The 21,998-nt window shown below is 32.6% G+C and overlaps 1 protein-coding gene across 3 annotated transcripts in view; it reads left to right on the top strand.

The window, feature by feature from the left end:
• The window catches only part of CSMD3 (CUB and Sushi multiple domains 3), a 573,013-nt gene that overhangs the window by 421,109 nt on the left and 129,906 nt on the right, over positions 1-21,998 (top strand). For all 3 annotated transcript variants that reach the window (XM_058831785.1, XM_058831783.1, XM_058831782.1), the window contains one exon: positions 12,177-12,293. In XM_058831785.1, the coding sequence (XP_058687768.1) occupies positions 12,177-12,293 (117 nt within the window). The remainder of the gene's footprint in view (positions 1-12,176; positions 12,294-21,998) is intronic.

Genomic DNA, 21,998 nt, shown 5'->3' with positions numbered 1-21,998 from the left:
TTTTTGGGATGTCTTAGATCTCAAGCATATGGATGAAATTAAAAACAGTTGATACCATATAATTGAATTTGTGAAGATGTTTGGCAGTGTTCCATGAAAAATATTATCTTTTAAGGGAAAGGCAATACAATGCATTAGGATAATATTTGATTACACAGTATGAATTGAAAGTTGTTGATGTGATGTCCAGTTTTAAGTTTTCTAGAAAAAAATCAATAAAGGAAGGTTACCACAAAGATCTCAAACATATTTTTCCTTTGAATTATACTGTCCAACACAAATTGACATAAAATTGAGATGACAAAGATTGCATTATCACAAAATTATACGTATAATCATATCTAGAGTCAAATGCACAGAGCAAAAGGTACCTCAACTTCGCTTCTGTGGAGTGCAGACAAAGTGCTTATAGAAGAAATAACCCTATGTGTAGGCATGTGATGATAATTAGATTTTGGTTGTGAAGCATCACAAATTCACAGAATGGGTAAGGTTGGAAGGCACCAAAGTGGGTCACCTAGTCCAGCCTCTCTGCTCAAGCAGGTTCATCTCAGAGCACATGGTACAGAATTGTGTCTAGACAGTTCTTGAATATCTCCAATGACCAAGACTGCAAGCTCTCTGGGCAATCTGTTCCAGTGTGTGATGACATGAAAATCAGATCTGCCTCATGTTCAGGTGGAACTTCTTGTGCATCAGTTTCTACCCATTGCCCCTTGTCTTTTTCATTGGCACCTCCAAAAAGAGCCTGAACCCATCCTCTGTCACCCTCCCTTCAGATACTGATAGATACTGATGTGATCCCCTCTCAGTTGTCTCCTCTCAAGGCTGAATAAATCCAGTTCCCTCAGTCTGTCCTTGTGAGAGAGATGCAGGCCAAGATAAATCATCTTGAAATTATTACTAGTCTCCTGCAGATCAGCAAAATTCTATCAGAATTATATTTAAGGATTTTTTTCCTCACAGAGCATCCTAGCCCATGAGATATACTCTGATGAGGCAGTGTTAACAAGACAAAAATAAATATAACATGAAAGTTGTATTTACTTCTTGCCTGCAGATATAGGAGAGTCTATTTCTCAGCACTCACAGTTCAAGGAAAAATAGAATTGGAGTTTTTAAATATAGTCCTTATTACAAGGAAATAAAACAGTCATAATTTTTTGAGAAATTTAATTAAAAATCTTTCTTTCTAATACTGATAAATGGATCTGTACATTATGCAGTCTTCAGCTTGGTGGTTGGAAATATAGTAAATAAGATTGTCTGGGATCACTAGAGATCCCAGCGACATGTGCGAAGGTTTCCCAGACATAAAAGTTTCATGGTTTGTTTTTTTTTTTCTTTTTCTTCTGCATATTTTAAATGTCAATTCTTTATCATTTTATTTTATACTTTTAATTGGTATTTTTGTGCATAACTGTTCATTGACCAGTTATTTTGACTATTGTTCTGTTTTATAATTCTTTCTGACCCTACTTTTCTTTCCTGGATTTCAGATGTTCTTGTTCCTAACTTTCTTGACTAGTTTTATTTAATCTCAATGTCTCTTTATGGATATTTCAGTATTGTTTCAGTCTTTTTTATTTTCTTTAGTTCATTTTTCTTCAGTGAGTTTGAAAAATGGGAATTTCTGTCTTTTTAAAGTTAAATTAAAAGTCTGTGTTGCAAACTTAAGCAGTAGTGATAGAAAAGAAAGCTGAGATTGAGGATTACAATGACCTCAGTGAATTTATCATTAACTGTCAGATCTCAAATTTAAAATTGCAATCATTAACTGTTCCTGCAGTTTTCTTTTAAATTTCTGATGCACACACACTCAAAATATTTAAAATCACCTGGAAACAAAGTGATCATCATTTGGAAACATAAAGCTTCATCCCTGTATTGTAATAATATTAGTAGATGATTCAAGAAAAAGCTTATTCTTTGTTCCAGCTGTGAATTCATTGCTAGTGCTTAAAAACTCATTTGAGTAAAAGAACATTATAGAGATATAGACAGTATACAACAACATAAAGGGGTTTTGAATGAGCAATACACTCATTACAGTTTCCCCACCCCTAAAATGGAGAAAGTCCTATTACCAGAAGAGGATTCAGGAGCTGATACAACTTATGAGCTCTATAGTAATAAGTAGATTCCTTGGTCTGTGAAGTTTGAAATGAACTCATAAACTTACTGACTTCTAAGAAAGCTCATAATTTAACTTTCATCCTCACATTTTTTATGTTTCTTTTGCTTAGAAGGAGATCATGCTTCTCATCACGCTCTTCATCACATCATAGAAGTTATTCTTAAGCCAAATAAGTAATGAAATATCATTCTGATATAAGTGCAGAGATGAATAAATAAATAGTAAGTAGGCTATATGACCTTCAAAAAAAAAAAAAAGAAAGGAAGTTTTTCATTGGAAGGGATGATTGTTTCTTGTGAAGAGATCTGTAAATCCTTAACACATTTTTGATTCATATCTTCTGATGTATCAATCTCTCAATTCTGCTATTGTAGCTAAAATGTGTTAAGCTTTGTTATTCTCTGATTTATTTTTACTTCTACATATTTGTCATATAATGCTCTTTTCCTCTTGCTGTCTTAATATACTTGAAAGACTCTGAAATGGTCTTCCCAGAAGACTGCCAATTTTCTTTTCTCTTCTTTTTTATTCATTTAGTATGTTGGCAGTTAAATTGTTTTAAAATGATTGTTCATTTTCCCTCAGAATTTCCTTAAATATCATGTCAAGTCTGCTGCAAACAGTTGACTTGAAAAGCATGTTCAAACTTTTATTTAGTTACTTTTTTTCAGCTGTGGAAACTAACATTGGTGTGTTCTTTCAAGGGAATGAATCTGTGCTAAGGCACAGGCTGACTGCAGAGATCTATTCCACCTCCATGTATTATAAGCAGAGACTGTTTCACTGCAAAGATCTTTATTCTAGCGCAAAAGGTTAAGTTAGAAAATGTTTTCTCCTGTTTGCTGGCTCCATTCTCAGAGTCTGCTACTTTAATTCAATTTTATTGGCAAAAGAAAACAAGACATTGTTTAAGTGAAAGAACACGACATTATAAGTGGGTGTTTCTGCAATGGAAGACTCCTGGAAAGGTGTCACATATCATTCTAATGGTTTTATCAACTGGAGCAGTGAGAAACATGAGCAAGAGGAGAAACCTCACTCACCATCCTCCAGCTCACACAGGAACACCAAGACAGGGAGAACTCAGATCCCACTCCTTGTTCTAGATGCAAGTGACATAGGAAGTTTTCATCAGCTGCACACAATACCTTCAAAAGTTAAGAAAAATATTAATGCATTAAATATCACTTAATATTCTAGAAGACTTAATTTAATCCCCTGCTCTCTGTTGAAGAAACCTTTCTTTCAGGAAGCTATTTCTTGCAGTATTAGCAGAAAAATGAAGGATTAAGAATAATAATTGCATGCAATTTAGCTATTTTAAATTCAAAATTTACTAATGCATCTGTTAAACAGAGATTTAAAAATTCCTATAATTTAAGATTAATTTTAATCTGGTTATTTTTAGTTTTATTTATTAATTATTAATATATAAAGCATACTTACTTGGTTATTTATTTGGTGTCTGATTATGCTGTGGAATATTTTGACATTTATATGCCACAGGCCTTGGTAATAAATAATTCATGATGTATAGCTCTACCCTGACATTTAAAAATGGAATCATTCTATAGAATTAGATTTTGGGTTATAAAATTGGAAATCTGACTTTTCAAATTTCCTTTAATATTCTCTCTAGGGCTTTGAGAATTCAAATAGGAACACAGGATTTTTCACTTATGCTTGTTCACTTTACTGCTCATCTAAAATGGGCTTGAATTTACTCAGGGCAGAGACAGTAATATGTCTAATTTCCAGCTAATTGAATTTTTTCAAAAAATATAGGAAAAATAAATTAGGAAAAAATAATTTTGCAAACTGATGATATTTTGTATATTTGAATAACAGCCAGAATTATGAAAGAGTTATCAGATGTGAACCCATTCTATAACACAAAAATTGTAGAATTTTGACCTTTTGCCACATCTCAGTTTTTATTAAAAAAAATAATATTTCACACTTTTCTTACACTTGGCTACAATAAGTAAATTTAGTAAACCAATTTTAAGCAGCACTTGATTCCAGCACTTGAGAAAACTATATGGAATTTTTGAAAACTGTGCACCACAGTTGCATAAAGAAAAACTGAAAATAATTGCTATTTATAATTAATCATTAAATTGAAAGCCAACATTGTTTCTAAAGTTAGGTTTCTCCTAAATATAGAATCGTATCTCATAATCAGCTGTATAAAATCTGCTTTTTGAATCTTAAGAAAAGCATCTAGTTTTGTTTAAAAGATTTTAAGAAACAGAAACTGAATATATGAAGTTATTTGGTTTATTTGGCTTTAAAAGTTGGCAGTAAAAGTTGAACTGTTAGATAAATTTACATAGAAATAATCTGATAGTGTATTTAATAAAATTTTATGTATTTATATAAACTTTATGTATTAACATCAAAAGCACTGCTAAATTTTCTGCTGCTTCTCTTTATTTAAAAGAAAGAGATACTTTCCTCTTGAAATGTACTTCTTAAAATTCTTCTAATTATGTTTATCTGCTAATTATCTGTTGTACAGATACTGAGTTTTTTGGTTTTCTCCTTACAAGACATATTTTATTGATTATGCATATTTTAGAAAACTTAGAATATAGGTCTAGGTTTTTGGGGATTTTTGTGGGGTTTTTTGTTTTTGGTTGTTTTATTATTTTTTTTTTTTTTTTTTAAATTGCCTTTAGGTGTTCTCCCATTTTATACTTTTTTATTCACAGTCTTTTTATCTCTATGAGTTCCTCTTCTAGAAAATGTTAAATAACCCACCACACTATAGCTGTTTGTTTGTGGGTTTAGCACTGCCAGCACCAAGAATATTGAACAAACTTCCTTGTTGTCTTAGAATCAATTAATATGAATAGATCCATAATCAATTATAATAAATACTCTCATCTGCTTTGATATCCTTAACCCCTTGTGACAGATATTTATATCTGTCATTCTTCCAAGAATCACACAAAAATCACTAACTTCCCAAAAATATTTATGAGAATCTCTAAAATTAATTTACTATACTAGAATTGCTGGCAATTAATTCTCTCATGTTTATCTCAATCTAATACATCTTCTAGAAGTGACCAGACTGCCCATGTCTTATTTTTCTTTTGGGGACTGAACTCCCCCATAGTATTTCAAAACTTTGTATTAATATGAAAATAGAGTTTGGTTTGGTATTTTTTTGTAAATGGCAAAAACTTGATGTGATGTTCTTACTGAGACTTTTGTGCTCTTAAATGGAACAAATATGTTGCCTTCTATGTCTACATTAAAGCCCAGCTTAGATACATCTTTCTCTACAGCAATGTTTCAATGCAACTCAAAATCTACCTTTGATATTTTAAGTTTTTCTGCAACAGCTGCTAGGTGCTTTTGATCTTGCATTTCTACATTTGCTAATAATTTAAGTTGCAACTTAGAATTTCTCTGTTTGGGGGGTTTTGTTGTTTTTTTGGGTTTTTTTGTTTTCTTTTTGGTTTTGTTTTGTATTGGGGGTTTTGTTTGTTTTTTTTTTAGATAATGCCATCATTTCCCCATTTTCTTTTAATGATTCAGGGCCTGCTTTAGAAAATTCTAAATCACCAGCTTCTGCTGGCCTCTGTTTTAACCAATCACATTCAAATACTTTTACATATATTGGCCTGAGTTTCCTTCTCATTTTTTTACATCAGTTTTGATTGCATAGTTGAACTCCGTTGTGAAGACTGAAGAGACTACAGTACGGAAATCTTCTATAGTCTTAATTACATTTTTTGTTTCACACTGCTTTTCAGTATTACGATGTTGCACACTCTCTCTCTCTGTATTTTTTATTTGCAGTGTATTTCTGCTTCTCCAAGTAGCAATTAAAACATACATTTCTATATCAGATTGTCTTTTATATATTCATTGTATTGTCAAATCACTTTAGGTTCTTCCTCAGCTTCACATTTACAGACTGATATCCACAATAAATATATCTGTAATTTAGAACTTTAGAATAAATGTCTACCATTTTTATATGTTACAATCTCCTTTGCATAAAAATTATATCTCTTTATATATATTTATGTAATATATATATTATTTATATCACCTTCTAGATATAAAATAATTTATATGGTATATCAGTTACTGTATTTGTTTTATTTTTACTTATAACCACTACAAGAAATCATTGCAACTGAAAATCACTTAATTGAAAATCTCTTAATTGGACTACAAAGGATAAGTAGAATGATATTGTATTACATGAGACTAGGAAAAAGAGCATCCAGTGATTTAAAGTATGTGGAAGTTTGGGCTGGTATACAGTTCATTTTCTTCACAGTAGGACCTGTTTTGGATTTTTGCTGATTTTGATAATACCAGGGTGTTTTCATTCCTGCTGAGCAGTGTTAGACAGAGTCAAGGCCTTTGCTGCTCCCCATACCACCCCACCAGGGAACAGCCTCGAGGGCACGAGAAGCTGGGAGGCACCACAGCTGGGACAGCTGATCCCAAATGACCAAAGGGACATTCTGGACCTTTTGCCATCATGTTCAGCAATAATATAGGGGGAAGGTTGGCCTGGGGCCGCTGATCAGTAACGAGGAAGGTATTGGTTGCCTGATGGTGAGCAAGTGTTTTAATTTGTGTTACTTGTCTTTCGTGGGTTACATTCTTCTTTTATTTTCCTTTTCTTTACAATTTCCACTTTCACCCTTTCAATTCTCTCACTCCCACACCAGGGCAGATGAGCAAGCAGGACTGTGTGGTATTTAGTTTCCACCTGCGGTTGAACCACAATAATATATTAAATTTTATAAAGATAAATCAAGTAATCCTTTTTCTGAACCTACTCATTTAGATTAAGTGAATACTATGTACCTTAGACTGGGTTTTGAAACAGCAACCCATTAGATAAAAAGTAAGTGTCCCATTATTAATTCTTCGAGGCATTTTTTCCCTTCTTTTCCAGATGGTATGCACAGTTGTTCTTATTTTTTGATTGTATTTATAGCTGTGTAGTCAAATTTGTCTGCATGACATAAAGCTATATTATGCCATTCATTTTTAAGCAGTGTTCCCCATTGATTCCACTGAGAACTGCTGCTTAAAAATGGATGGTACAATATGGCACTTAAATCAGAAAATACAATTAAATTATATTAGATCTTAGCTGTAGGAGCTAGCGAGTAGGTGATCTGAAAGCAAGAGTAGGAATCAAAAACTTCAAGCTGCATAAAAAAAATTATAGCAAATATATTAATTCTTAAAAAAAAAAAAAAATTAAGAGATTTGAAATTGCTTCTCATACTTCGGTAGTCCATTCCTCACTTTTTTCTTACTAAACTTTCACCTTGTGCATTCTCTTTTTCAGTTAAACTGCAAAGGCCTGATGAAAAACATGTGAGCAATATGCACGACTGGGGCTTTTAACACTGTATTATTTTGCTGGAGGCACAGAAAATTTGACTTTATAGCAGTAGTTAGGCACAGATTACAAGAACCTATTGTTCTGCTGGGTGATTTTCCCTCTGTGGTTTTCAACTACATTTCTTTTACAACTACTGAAATTTGAGAAAAGATGTCACTCTGATGGTAATGCATTTTATATTGCATTCTCTATTTACTAATACACTGCCATAATGAATTAGAATGTAGTTCTTTGACAAAGGTAAATGAATACTAATGATCAAGGTGGGTAAGCTTCCAGATAAAATGCTTGCCAATTTCCATACCAAATGCGTGATTCTCTGTTGTTTCTGTGATAGTGTTTGTCAAGGGCTACAGGGGACGCTGTTTTACAGGGCAAGCTATCGTTAGGTTCAGCACACACAGGAACTCTTTGCCATTAATGCTAAAAATGTTTCAAGGAACTAGCGAGCAATGCATCAACTCACTGATCTTTATCACATTCTTACCATGGTCAAGTCCCTTGCTCTCTTGCTAGTGCTCCATTGCTGACCCTGGAAAGCAGGACAAGGACAGCATACTGCATAACATTTTGGTGAATAAACTAGAATAGGCTGGAGCATAAATAAGTACATAAGGGAATACAGTAGAATTTCAGAGTCTAAGCAAACATTATTAAAAAATAATGAAATACTACTGGAGAATTACATTAAAAATATCAGTTGCCTCCTGAAGGTTTTTTTGTTGTTGTTTGCTGGTTGGTTGGTTGGATTATTTTATTCTGCAGGATGTTTTACATTCCCAGGGGAATGGTTCTCAGAATTCGTTGCATTTTTTGTTTGTTTTAACAATTTTATTTGTGGCTAGATTTTTACTATAGGTAGACTTTCCAGTGCAAAGCATAATAATTAGGCAAGTAGATTTTCACAATTTATAAGTCTTTGACTTTCTATTCATAAGGAAACTAAATAAATCCCACTATAAAACTGAAACAAAGGCAATGAGACCTACTTAGCTGGTTTAAGTGTAAGTCAAAGGCCAGCATGTTAATAGTGGAACTTTTACCTCTCTCCAAACTTGATGATAGCTGTTTTCTGGAGGCAAAATTACATGTTTGAATCAAGTTAATTCTTTCAATTCACTGTAGTTATAGTTTCATGTCTTTGATTTCTGAGAATTAGTGTTTAGTGACAGTCAGGGTAAAATCCCTTCTTGAATTTTTTTGGCATTTTAAATTAAACATTTCTCAAAAGGCAAGGAAGGAAATGCAGTCAGAACCCTCTAAGTTTACTAAAATATCAAGCAAACCTCTTCCTCCTCCCTGACACATTCAGAAATGTCTTGGAGGGCTGTCCAGCTGCTATAAGAGTTAAATGATTCACTACCTAATGATTTACAAAATTTAACATTTTATCAGCTTGTAAAGGTAAACTGGATGCTTGCGTCTTGAACCAACTTCTCTTCGTACTAGTTGCTTTTGAGACCCAGGAATGTGAATTCTTATGGAGGTAAAAGAATCATTACAGAAGCAGTTGGAAAATAAGGGACATAATAAGGGAAAAGTAAACTCAGAAACGGACGAGTGAAAAAATCCAGAATGACAGAAGACTAAGGAAAGAAAATCAAGGAAGGAAATACTTAGCACAGATGTTAAGTCCTTACTGCTGGTTATATGTTGCGTATGCCAGAGTATCAAATGGTTCCTGTCTAACTCTAGTCTGCTGAGCACATTGCAGCAAAAGTGCAGACAACTCTTGTTGAAAGACCTTGTACCTAAAAGATCCTCACTGGAAATCCTGCTTCAGACTTGTACTGTGTCTCTTCTCCCCTTGTGTGAACAGATATATTCCAGCTTCTCTTGTGTGAACATATAACTCCCCATTATAAATCCAGTGCAGATGTATGTTACTTTCATGAAATTCAGCATATAGGAAAAATGTTTAGATGTTTCAGACAAAGTGTCATATAAACATTTTAATTATCAACTGTAAAAGAAAATTGCAGTATCTTCACCTTTTAGAGACTTGGAAGTTATTTGAACAATACTTCAGTATTCATGAAAACTCTCAGATTTTTGAAGGTACTAGATTTTTTTTTAATTTGCAAAAAATATTAGATTTAATGACTTTTAGAGATCTATAAGCATTTTTCAATAAAATTATTTTGTGATTTTTTTCTGTACCACCTGTCGTAATACTATCTTGCAAATATCATGACATATTTTGTCTAGATCTCAACACAGATAAATATGTTTTGCTCTGGCTTAAGCATACAAGTGTAAGAACCCTTTTTTACAATTAAGATAATGCCTTTACTAGTAGCATAACCTGTAAGAATAACACAAAATCAGAGTATAAAAATATCTTCATTTTTCTTTGTAATGAAAGGTCCAGTATATGCTAAAGGCTCTTAATTTTAAGTATTGCTTTTGTGTACTAAGACTTCAAGTTTCATTAAGGGTGAAATTATGTTCCTTTTTGTGTCAATGTCATTGACTATAGTGGAATTGTATTTTTTACCCTAAATTTGCACATTATTTATATCTGCTGATTAGGAAGGTGTAATAATGATATAAGTCCTGGAGTGGGACAGTGGTATTGGTGATTGTAGCTTAATTAATCAACTCACAAACAGTAAAGAGGGAAATTGATTTAGGGATAATTTCTTTTACTATCTTATTTCTCTTTTGTTAATGTTTTTGTTACTTCTATTCTTCCATATTAATATCTGTTTCACCCAAAATCTGGAACAGAAAATACTGAGTATTTACAGGCTGGCTGGATTTAAATAGTGAAGGTTTTTTACTTTGTGTTTTTCCAGTAACCCCTGGCAAATAAGTCTCTGCAAATGAGGCTCAGCCAAGACACTGCTTCTTGGAAAAAGTCTCAGTAGTTGTATTATCTAAATATGTTTTTTCAAGAAATCATGATTTCTAATATTTCACATGGTGGTGGATTGAGGGAAGGCACTGAGATTACTCTTTTACACTGAGATTACTGCGTGTGCTCCGTGCACAGCTGGTAGTCAGTGCTTCCTGTGTGTGTCAGGCATGTGCCCATCCGCTGGACTGAGCATCGCCAAGACCTCATCCTGATCCAAGTCCTGATGGATTTGCTCAGCTCCAATATATCTGCCACATCTGCCACATGCATACAAGTGTGCACAAGCAAAAGTCAAGACCCTTCTGTTGACATACTTCAAATACTGCGACTTTCACCAATCCATTCAATCATTTCCAAATTGTGTATGCAAACTGGAGCAATAGGTGCCATCTGCTCCTGTTTCAGGTACACAGTCTGTCAAACTCTGAAGTTACACCATACTGAAAGGAATCCGTGCTAATGCAAATTGCATAAATCTGTTGTCAAAGTGTTGGGGCCTTAACGTGCTACATTTTAAGGATGTGTTCTTTTCATGGTATACTGCACCAAACATTTTGGGTGAATTGACTAAAAATAGTGTTAAAATATAGCTGATTTTATATATGATTTGTAGCTACATTAATAAATATCTTGTATGTAGTATGACAGGTACTGAGATAAAAGTCAACTGGAATTATATTAATAAAACCGTCTTTTTCTTGTTCAATATCATTCATGAAGTATTAATGTTCTGAGAGAATATCACAAAAAAACACAGATGTGTTTAACAAATGAAACGTTTAGTACAACTTCATTTATAAATTCGTGTCTTAACAGGAAATAAATTTATTAAATAGATAAGTTAATACTAAAATCATTAAAAATGTTTTATAGTCCAAAAGAGAAAAATTATTCTAAAGAGATGCAAGTTTTGAAAATAGATAAGGGTTAAATCTAAATTAAAACCCTAAATTACTAAGTCTGTGTAACAAGCAGTTAATAGACACAGGAAACCACTAACATTGAACGAACAATGTTTCATATATATGCACCTGTACATCTGATGAAAAAAAGAAATAACACTGTTTCTTGCTTGACATTTTTGAATAATTCCAAATATTAGGTTTTAATATAAACCGTAGAAAAATACATTATTGTGGTAAAAAACATTTGTATCTATCTTCCATTTCATCAAGTATTATGGCTGTGGTAGCATAAACATGATTTTTCTGTGTTAAAGAAAAGCATGCGCTCATAACTTTATATATATATAAAGTTATGAATAATTGAGATATAAGTAAGTGGTACATCATCTTTAGTCAAGAAATCCTGACTTTCTTATTTCAATAGTTGTAGACATTATTTTGTATGATGAGTATATTGGCATGAGTAAGAATTTACTACTGTGCAGAAGGGCTGTATAATCTATGCTCTTATAGAATAAAGCATCATATGAATGAATAATAGTTTTGTATGCTGTAAATAATAACATACTGCATATAAACCACATCATAATTTTTATTAAGATGGTGTATAAATTATATAGAAAAAATAATTGATCTGTAAAACTGCAGAGTGCCATCAATTCTCATTTGATATATGAGAAAATTGCATATACTCGGTATGTCACAGGATGTACAAATTTAATCCAGTGTAGAAGTGTAATAGCATTTCCTGTAATATCATATACCAGCATACAACAAATGCACCTGCCTGGGGACTCTGTGTCTCTCTACTTCGTAACACAATTTAAGCTGATTTTTTAAATGATATTACATTTTTTAAATCTGGTTATCTTCACTTTCTAGCACCCTGTGGAAGCCGATCGACAGGTTCTGAAGGGACTGTGTTATCACCAAACTACCCCAAGAATTATAGTGTTGGTCACAACTGTATTTACGCTATCACTGTTCCTAAGGAATTTGGTAAGTAGGTGTGGTCTCATTCATATTGTTTTGTTGCTTGGATACTTTCAACAATTCTGGATAATTTGTATGGTTGCTTTTACATAAAATTATTAATGTGTATAAGCTGTTTTAATATTAACACTTTCATCATTTTATAGTAAATTATTTTCTCAAAACTCTTACATTTGCCTTTATCTTTTGTAATTATTGGTCAGTATTTTTGTCTCGCTGTGATAGCTAGCATGTGACTTAAGATACTACTGTGATGCTAACCAAATATGTGAGTGGTACCACTTCAGGTTTCTTTTCACACAAGATCATGTGCCTATGCTCTAGAAAGTGAAGCATAGCTCCACTAAGTCCATATAAGCAGGGGAAGCAATCTGTATCTTAATTATCTGGATCTTTTCACCCTTGGCTTCTCTTCCCTGTGAGGCAATGGCATAGTCCTTATTGATAAATGAAATTAGAGCAGCATGCGTCTGCTTGGGTCTTGTAGATTCTCCGAACCTCCATCAAAATTTCATTTCCATACTAAAATTTTTCCTGTTGACTAGATGTATATTTTAATGGTGTCTTCTGTCCCATACAAAGACAGTTTTATTTCCCTGGATTTATGAATTACTTTATCTCACTTTATTAATAAACGTCTATGATAACAGCTGATGGTTTTTCATTCACTTTGACTTCTTGGTAAGCAGCATGCCACATACCAAGTATCCTTTAAGCTTTAAATATCCATGCTTTAGATTTATTTATGGATAAGCAGGACTTCATTCTGACCCAGAGCTCACATTTCAGTTTGTCAAATTACAGGTGCCTGGGAATGACGATGAGTATTTCTTAACCTTCCTTCATGTTGATTCTGCAAACCTCTTAGCCAAATTAAAGACAGTGCTTCAGCTGCTTTGTGTCCATCTGCCATACTCATGATGTCTGAACTCCCTTAATATCCAATTAGCTTGTTCTTGTGTATAGTGTAGAGGTGCATAGACTGCTACAAAATAAATAGGTTTTTAAAAGCATGGTCTCCTAAGTCATGCCTATCTCTCCTTATTCCAAAAATATTAAGAAAAAAATAAAAACATTTTAACAATTCTTGATTTATTTCTAGCTATTATAAGCGTGTACTTTTGACACAGCTCATTGTTTCTAGATAAACTTTAAAGTTTCTATCCTGCAATTTTCATCAAATCTGAAGTTACTGATTTAATATCAGTATAGTGATACTTAGTTTATGAAACAGATGTCAACATGTAAATCCTTAAAACTGCTACAGTAAAAGATTCAAAATGTTAATTCTTTGTACTTCATATTTTTGACATTCTTGGTTGAAATGTAGTTTTCTGATTTCCAGAAATAAAGCCAGATTTTCCAAAACAACACATGGAAATGGGGAAAAGTCCCACTGCTCTGCATAGTTATTTGGGATAATTTGAGATATACTGGTTTACTTACACACTAATCATGATAGTAACAGTATTAAGGAATTCTGATTGACCATTTCACAGTAATTAGACAAAAAAATGCTGATGCAATAAGAAAGGTTTAGATATGCTTAACCTTAGCATACAAGGATTCAGTGACACATTGTGGAATATAAATATGATAGAACACCTAACCTTTTTGTCTGTCCTACCTTGTCCTACCTTGGACAGACAAACATAAAGGGTAAACCTTTACGTTTTTTCTTGTATTTAAGCAGTGTATTTTGACAATTAGTTCAGGTACCTGTAGAATATATCATGGATCATATTTGATCCACTTTTGTGCATGCAGAAAACACAAGTGTGTTGAAAGAGAAAGGTAAAAAGTATATCTGGTAGTAACCACTCAAAATGAGGATGACATGACACATTGAAACAAGTGCCAAAACAGATTTTTCCATTTTAGCTGTTTTTTTCCCAATGATACTCACACAGTAATAGGAAGCAGAATTCCTCACACCCAGAAGCTCACATTTTAAAATCTGAATCTTTCTTTGAATTGTACACCAGTGTACAATTTTTTTGTAAGTTATTAATATATATTTTTTCCTGACCTGGGCTCTTTCTGTAATCTATCATTAGTTAAATTATTCCAGTAAAAACTATTAAGAAAGGCAAAGTAATTTTGGCAATTGATTTAACTGAAGTTTTTTTACATTTGATGTAATTATTTGTCTTGGCCAGAAATTTTATATTATAAGTAATGAATGTGTTTCATCTAATAACTTTTACCTCTCACTCATCAACGTTTATTTAAGTCCAGTTTCAGAGAAGAATAGCCATAAAACTGCAATGCTGATGTCTTTCAGATCAATTTTAGTAAGTAGCAACTTTATTTCTTTAACTGTTGTTTTGGGTACTGATAGAAGATACTGCATTAAGAGTCTCCACTTGAAATTCTTGGTATGTAGAGATCACTCACTGACAAGATGGTCACAAAAAAATCTGTCCTTCATGGAAAAAGACAGCAGATTTCCTATTCAATTCACTTGGTAGTATGCATCACATCATGTAGATTTGACAGAGATTATTCACAACAAAAAAGAGTCAAAATAACTTTTTTGAGAATGAAGGGGTACTCCAGCAAAGCTGCTGACATGAGATAATTTAATTTTCCTAAAGAAAACAGCAACAAAACTGTCATCTTCTCTGTGGCTCCAGCTTTCAACGTGAAATACAGCAATCAAATATTTGCTGAATGGAAACTCTTCAAGAACTGTTTTTGGCATCCAATACAGTATATGAGAACTTATAACAAAGAACAGGGAAAAAAAGTGAAAACTTGGTCAATATAGACAAAACCCACAAACAATGTAATAACATATTCAGTGTGTAGAAGGGAACTCATTGGCCTGGATTAGTTTTTGATGGACTGAAAAGAAAACCTATTTCATCTGCAGCTTCTCAGGTTCTCAAGTCAAAAATTCTGTGGAAAAGTCATTTCAATGTGGACTTTTTCCCAGTGTTTCATTATTCTGTCATGCAGAATCACAGTTGCAATATTTCATACCATGACAAGTTTAAGCTGCAAGATAAATGATTCACAAAAGCACACAGTGTGCCACAGGCAAAATCTTTTTCAACATGGAAGACTCAGCTTCTTTGACACTCTCCCACTGATATTTTAAAGCGGTGTAATGATTGTTAATTGTTCAGTCCTCAAATACAGCTTTGGTTACAATTAAAATGCAGATGTTTGAGATTTTATTTTTTTTCCCGGATGGCCATGACCTAATTTGTATGCTCTGCTCTGTATAATGGTGTCATCTATACTTTTTTGAATTAATATTCTTAACAGTAAAATAGATTTTAAATCATCTGGCCTCAGAAAATGGCTTGCTTTTTTTTATTAGAGCAAAAAGATAGATTGAACCTACACAGTAAGATATGTAAGTGTGGCTTTGAGCTATGTTTTCAGAAAATAAATATATTTTCTCAATTGCCATCAAGAATTATGAAATTTAAATCAGAACTATCTTTTTCTACCTAGAAGCTAAAACATTGATTAGGAAAATGTCTTGTTTCAATGGAAACATTCACTTTACATTGACAGAAAAATATAATATTAAAAGAATTGCAAGAATTTTATTGATAAGAATGATATTTTGGGACAAGACTTCTTAGAATTATAGCAATGAAGGTAGATACAGTTTGCTTACTATAAATGGGGAAATTCAATTCCACTATTCTCTTCAATTCCTGAATAACTGGTTTATATTCACAGCCACATTAATGCCTTTTTCAATGTTCGCTTATGTTTTGTCTTGAATTTCTAGGAGGGGGACCTCAGTTATTCCATATTAGAAGTAGAACTGAACAGCTGAACTTTGGGATTATTGTTATTATTATTAATAATATCCTTGAAAGAATATGTTTTTGGCAATTACTGGAAGGTAAAGCTACAGATTTTATTCTTCCATTGAAAATATACGCTGAGCAAACAATGGTGTCAACAACATGTTTTCTGTTAGACAGCTCACTGCATCTACAATTGTTAGACACCTTAACGGTCATGTCACAGTAAAGCTATTTCAGTACTATTTGATTTGATTACCAACTCAATTTACATTTGGAAAAAAAAAAAAGATGGGCAAGGAGAGATCATAAGGAGCAGAATGTGCCAACCTCACATCAAGAGGAAACGAGAACCAAATTGTCTTTATGATAATACTTAGCTGAATTACAGTAAAACATTTGTTTTAATAACTTGAATCCATCATCACTGCTGTGTTCATCTTAATATAATTTAAGAAATGTGGCAGATATATATGGACTGACATTTTTAAAATGTGGAGGGTTTAACTCTCCATCTTAAGTAAAAATGGATGGAATTGTCTGGCTAAATAGCTAGTGTCAATATTTTTAAACATAAACAAAACAATTATTGAATTAAGCAATACTTTACTGAAGGGGAGATAGAAATGAAAGAATATGATCTAGAATATTAGAATACAACCACAGGCAGGAATCTGATTCTTCTCCTACCGTCTTTTTATACAAGCAACCACTTCAAAGTCTGTGAGACTGCACTGTTCAAACAATTGATTACTTGTCAACAAGATGGAGCGAAACCACAAGGACTGCTCCAAATACTTGAGTGTCCAACAGTATAAAGGTCCAAGACAGTAATTTCAGAGGAAAGAGACAGTGATCCAGCTTGTACCCTGTATTTTATAAAAAGTAATTCAGCTCACCTTTCCTTCCCAAAAAGAGAATGACTTCAAATCGAAATTACTTCCAAGAAAAGGAACCATTTATTTATTAACACTTTTTTTTAATGTAACCCTAAAACTATTTTTTTAATTAAGAAAATCTTCTATATTTTTTTTGTATTTTTTCACAACTTTTTTTGTATAAAAACATAAAAACTGACTATCACAAGGAACTTCATGTAAAAACTAAAAATATTTTAAAAACTTGTATCACTTAATGCAGAAATTTTAATTCTCTTTGGCTGAGTAATTCCATTTTCTGGTTTGTTTTCTCAGTTTTCTAAAGGGTAGCATGAACATCATGGAATACTGAGGATGTACATACAAATATTAATTGTTAACAATAGGAAGAAGTACCTCCTGTATAAGTAATACCAATATTTGATAGAAAATTACTACCTCATCCTATTCTCTTGGCATTCTTTTTACTCTGTTGTCATGTTGTCATTTCTCTTAACATCATTCTGTTACAGCAATATTTTCAAAGGATCTTGTACTAGTATCTGAAAACATTAGAATGATTCATATTAAATTCTTGAAACTGAACTTCAAGAGCTCAGCATTAAAAGGTTTATGGCAGTCCTTTTTTTCAATTTTCTGCAGTCAGATATTTAAGCCTCATTCAAAAGTACATAAGCAAGAGTTTCATCTATGAAAGACTTTAGAATCCCTGGCTAGAAATGAGAGATCATTGTGCAATGAATATCAGGGAGACACAGAAGTAGTTTTAACCCCAGAGAAAAAAGCTTAATAAAGGTAATATTTATATTTAATATTTAATTGCAATTGCTGAAGTAATTATTTTTAATGAATGAATGAAACCAAATGTTTCAGTATGGAAACATTCACAACATTGGTGTAAGTGTTGCTTTACGTTAATTTAACTTGTTGCCAGAATATTGTTTTTATTTGAACATCATCTGAATAGACTTGAAGTCATAGGTCTATGTCTTTTCATTTGACTATATTTTAAATTTAATTTTGAGAGTTAATGAAGAGCACTGAAGACAGTTAAGCATGGAGTCAGGATGCTTAGAGTCAGAAAAATATGTAGGTTGTGTGCATTGTGCTTGAAACAAATTAATGCACTTCCTACCACAATAGAAATTGAATATTCTCAATGTTCACTCTGTGCATTGAATGACTGAGTATGAATTTATTTTCCATTATTATTTTGATTAAATCAGATAAATGAACAATTTTTCTAAAATTTTCAATGCATAAAATTAACTATGCAAAGGCATGGTTCATTTCTTCTTTAAAGTAAGAAGATTATATAGCTATATAATGAATACAATAAAAATGGGTAGAATCTGACTCATTGTATCCTATGAAATTTAGGAAGAAAAGAATGTACTGGTGTTGAGCCAGATATAAAAATCTTAGAAGTCTATCTTCTACATACTAAATGGACATGAAAATCTTAATGAAAAAAAATTCTTCATCCATAAATGTAAATTCTGCACTTTTGCAGTTACATACAGTGACAGGATTTGTGTTTTCATCTGTATAATCCAAATGGAGATGATCTAAATCTGTGAATGTATCTAGTCTTGAAGTACTACCCTTAAACATTGCAGATTTACATACACATACATTTTAGGCTTGCATGCAAAGCAAATAAGTGTGTATACAAGTAATTGAATCCTATCCTGGAATACATTTACTCTCGTTTCAGCTATTTATTTGCAATGTAAAAGAAACAGCACAGCCTTATTTTATCATATTTATTTTGGCAGCTACCATGGATTAAATGAATTAGAGAACATTGCTGCATATGTGATCTCCATCCATCCTGCAACCACACTGTACACACATAACTTCATGATTTTATCTTTTGCATATGTGGAAAAGCTGGCAACTTCAGATGTTTCAGTGAGCAACCATTTAGTGGCTTGAGATTGGATGATTCAAATTCAAGCTATTCTTAATGATTCCTCACCCTCAAATGTTTTAAACCTAATGATGGAGGTGGACAAAATGTGTGTCTTATTTTTAAGTGTATATTTGACAATAATATCTCTCTGTCTTGAAGTGTTGTTGGACACAAGAAGAATTTCAGGTGATGGACTGTATTATGTTAGTTTTTCTACAGATACAGGAAGCCATGGCCTATAGCCTGTATTCAGAATGAATACCTAATGGATTTATTTCCACCTGAAAAAGGAAAATGAAAGGCAGGATTGATTATTTGCTGGAAATAATTTTTGTTTGTTGAGAGGGACTTTAGTGAACATAAAGTATTCTCTTCTCCAAAACATATAATATATGTATCTAAAAGTGCTATTTAAAATACAAATATTTTTAGAATTTGGTATAAAAATAGTTATAGTATAAGAATTTATGTATACAAACTATGAAATTGTTATTTAATGTAAGAATTTATTCCTTTGAAGAATATTTTGCTACTTTTAACAAGGTTGTGCCAAATATTTTTAATTTTCATTGTATTTCAAACACAGAGCAATAATACTAAATACTTTTATTTAAATATGTTAAGTCCAGTAGCAAAATATTTTATTTCAAACACACCTTGATAGTGAATTTGGTTTTTATCATAATTTCAAGTATACATGGATTACTGTGCTACAGGCTTTCCATAGAATAGCTGGCGCTTGCAGTCTAATATTTTTTTAACAGAGGTGAGCATTAGTTGTCTAACTATTAACTTCTGGTTTGCTTTTCTAATTCAAGGAGAAGTTTATGTCATTGAGATTGTAATGATGTAAATTACAGAGGTACCAGAAGGTCATTTCACATCACTTTCCACATAACTATGAATCTCCAATGTTCTGAGAGGAAGAACTACATGGTTTTATGTACTCAGACTCACAGCTGGGGAGTATTTCATTCATTGGTTCAGTGCTTAACATGCTTGCCAAATGAGCAGATGCCAATAAAAAAGTCACCATAGGGTGACATTTGAAGGACCTCAAACTATTCAATGTATTTTTGAAATGAAATTTAAAGAATTTAGTTGCTTCATATGATTTGAAGTCACATTATCAGTGCCGTTTTTAGATTTTTTTCAATAAAAATGATTAGTTTTGGCTCAAATATTAATGATGTGTTTGAATATAATAATGACCAATTAAATACAGACTACAAAATAGCTTAAGCTATTGAGTTTGACTATAAACATATGGCACCAGTAGAGCTGTATTTTTATTGGTCTAAGCCCAAAGTCGAATGATAAGACCACATCTGTGATCTTCAAAGAAATTCACAGTTCCCCAATAAGTAAAATAATTTGACTGCAATGTGATTGAATTGATGAAAGATTTCTAAAGATTTTTTTTTTTTTTTTAAATTTTCTAAGTAGTGTGACTCCAGCTGCTCCAAATATTTAATCATCCAATCTTGTTCACAGAAAAGCCTGTTATTAAAATAGCTGAAATTAGTCTGAGTTTCTGGTCATTCCAAATATTGAAGGAAAGACTACGTTGCAATCATTGCTTACAAGCTTTTCAACACTTTACTGTCCCAAGGAGGAGACTGAATGGTGTGATATTTTCTGAACAATTCTGTTTTCTATTAGGTTTACTTCTTAGGACAAGTTTGAAGTGCTTTGGAAGGATGATAGCAAAATCTCACGTCTCCATTTGTTGGGTCATCTTATCATAAAATTATATTAATAATGAAGTTTTAGTTTTTACGGTTAATCTCTGCATGAGCAAAAAAGCTTATTTCTCAGTCTTCAAGCCTGGCCTGCTGTGGGGATTGGGCCTTTCTTTCTATTGGAGTTTGGGGTTTTTTGGTTTTAGTGGTTTGGGGTTTTTTGCTATGTTTCTCCCCCTCCACTGCATTTTCCTGTTTTGTAGCTCCAAAAATCAATAGGAAAATCAGCCTAACAGAGCAACTGCAGAAATGCCTAGTCCCTGATACATACTCCACTTGTTGGCAAAAAGAGAGACTTGGACAGAGATACCATGAGAAGTCAGTGTGACCATGGCCAAGTTTCTATTCTGAAATATTCTAATATATTTCAGGGAAGGAGATCATTAGGATCAAACTAGGATCAAGGAACTACAAAAATTTCTTTTACAAAACATCTGCTTGTAAAATGGTTCACTGCTAGGCCCTGTTTACATATGTGTAATCCATATTTCTTACTTTTCCTCTGTTATAATCCTTTGGATATAAACTTTCTCACTCAAGTGAGATTATCTGTATTGACTCAAATATTTGTGTTCACCACGTATACACAGATACAAACTTCAAAGATTCTGTATTTTTCTTGGTGATGTCTATTGAATTTCCTCTGTTTAGAACTGTCTTTGCATCTCCACTATATTTTACTTTGTGTTTCTTACATATGTATTCCTGACTGCAGAATTGGCTGATTATTCTACATGCTTAAAAACAGAATCCCTGAACAATCTGTTATATTAAAAAATAAGGGGAAGGAGGTGTTAGCCATTTGCTGTTTGTATCCAGTTGTTTATTTATACTGAGTTCAAAAGAAAATTTATAGTTGAATTTTAGATAGAGATGAATTGCATCTGCTCTGATAACATGAGTAAATTTCAGGAAAATGTGAATAAATTCTCTAAGGGGGGAAAAAACCAAACTTGGTAGTTGCGCATGTTTTGTGGCAAAAAAATATCCCGTCTCTTATAAAGAGTTTAGAACTTGAATTGTATTTTGGGAAGCCGTTAAAAGACTGACAAAAAATGGCTATTTGGTGAGAGGAAATTGGTTTGAGTTGTTATTTAGTGAAGATTTCTGGTTTTGGAGGCCATCATGGAAACAACTGAAGGATGAAGTCCCATTGTTTCTGAGGTGGTACCTAAAGTATGTCAGTAAGGCAGGAAACTGGAGGAGGACCATATAATTTGATGATTACAAGGGATGAACAGTGAAAGAAGGAATGGGAAGAGTAGGAGAAGTAGTGTGTATATATATATATATATAAATGTATGGATACATAGATATAAATGAATTCATATACATACACCTCTATTTTGTGAAGGGGTAAAGCCTCCCTGAAACCAACCAATCTCGGCCAATGAGACATGCCCAGC

This window comes from Poecile atricapillus, chromosome 2 (genome assembly GCF_030490865.1).
Source record: "Poecile atricapillus isolate bPoeAtr1 chromosome 2, bPoeAtr1.hap1, whole genome shotgun sequence".
Taxonomy (NCBI): Eukaryota; Metazoa; Chordata; class Aves; order Passeriformes; family Paridae; genus Poecile; species Poecile atricapillus.
The sequence above is the reverse complement of the archived record's forward strand: the minus strand, read 5'-3'. Positions and strand labels throughout refer to the sequence as shown.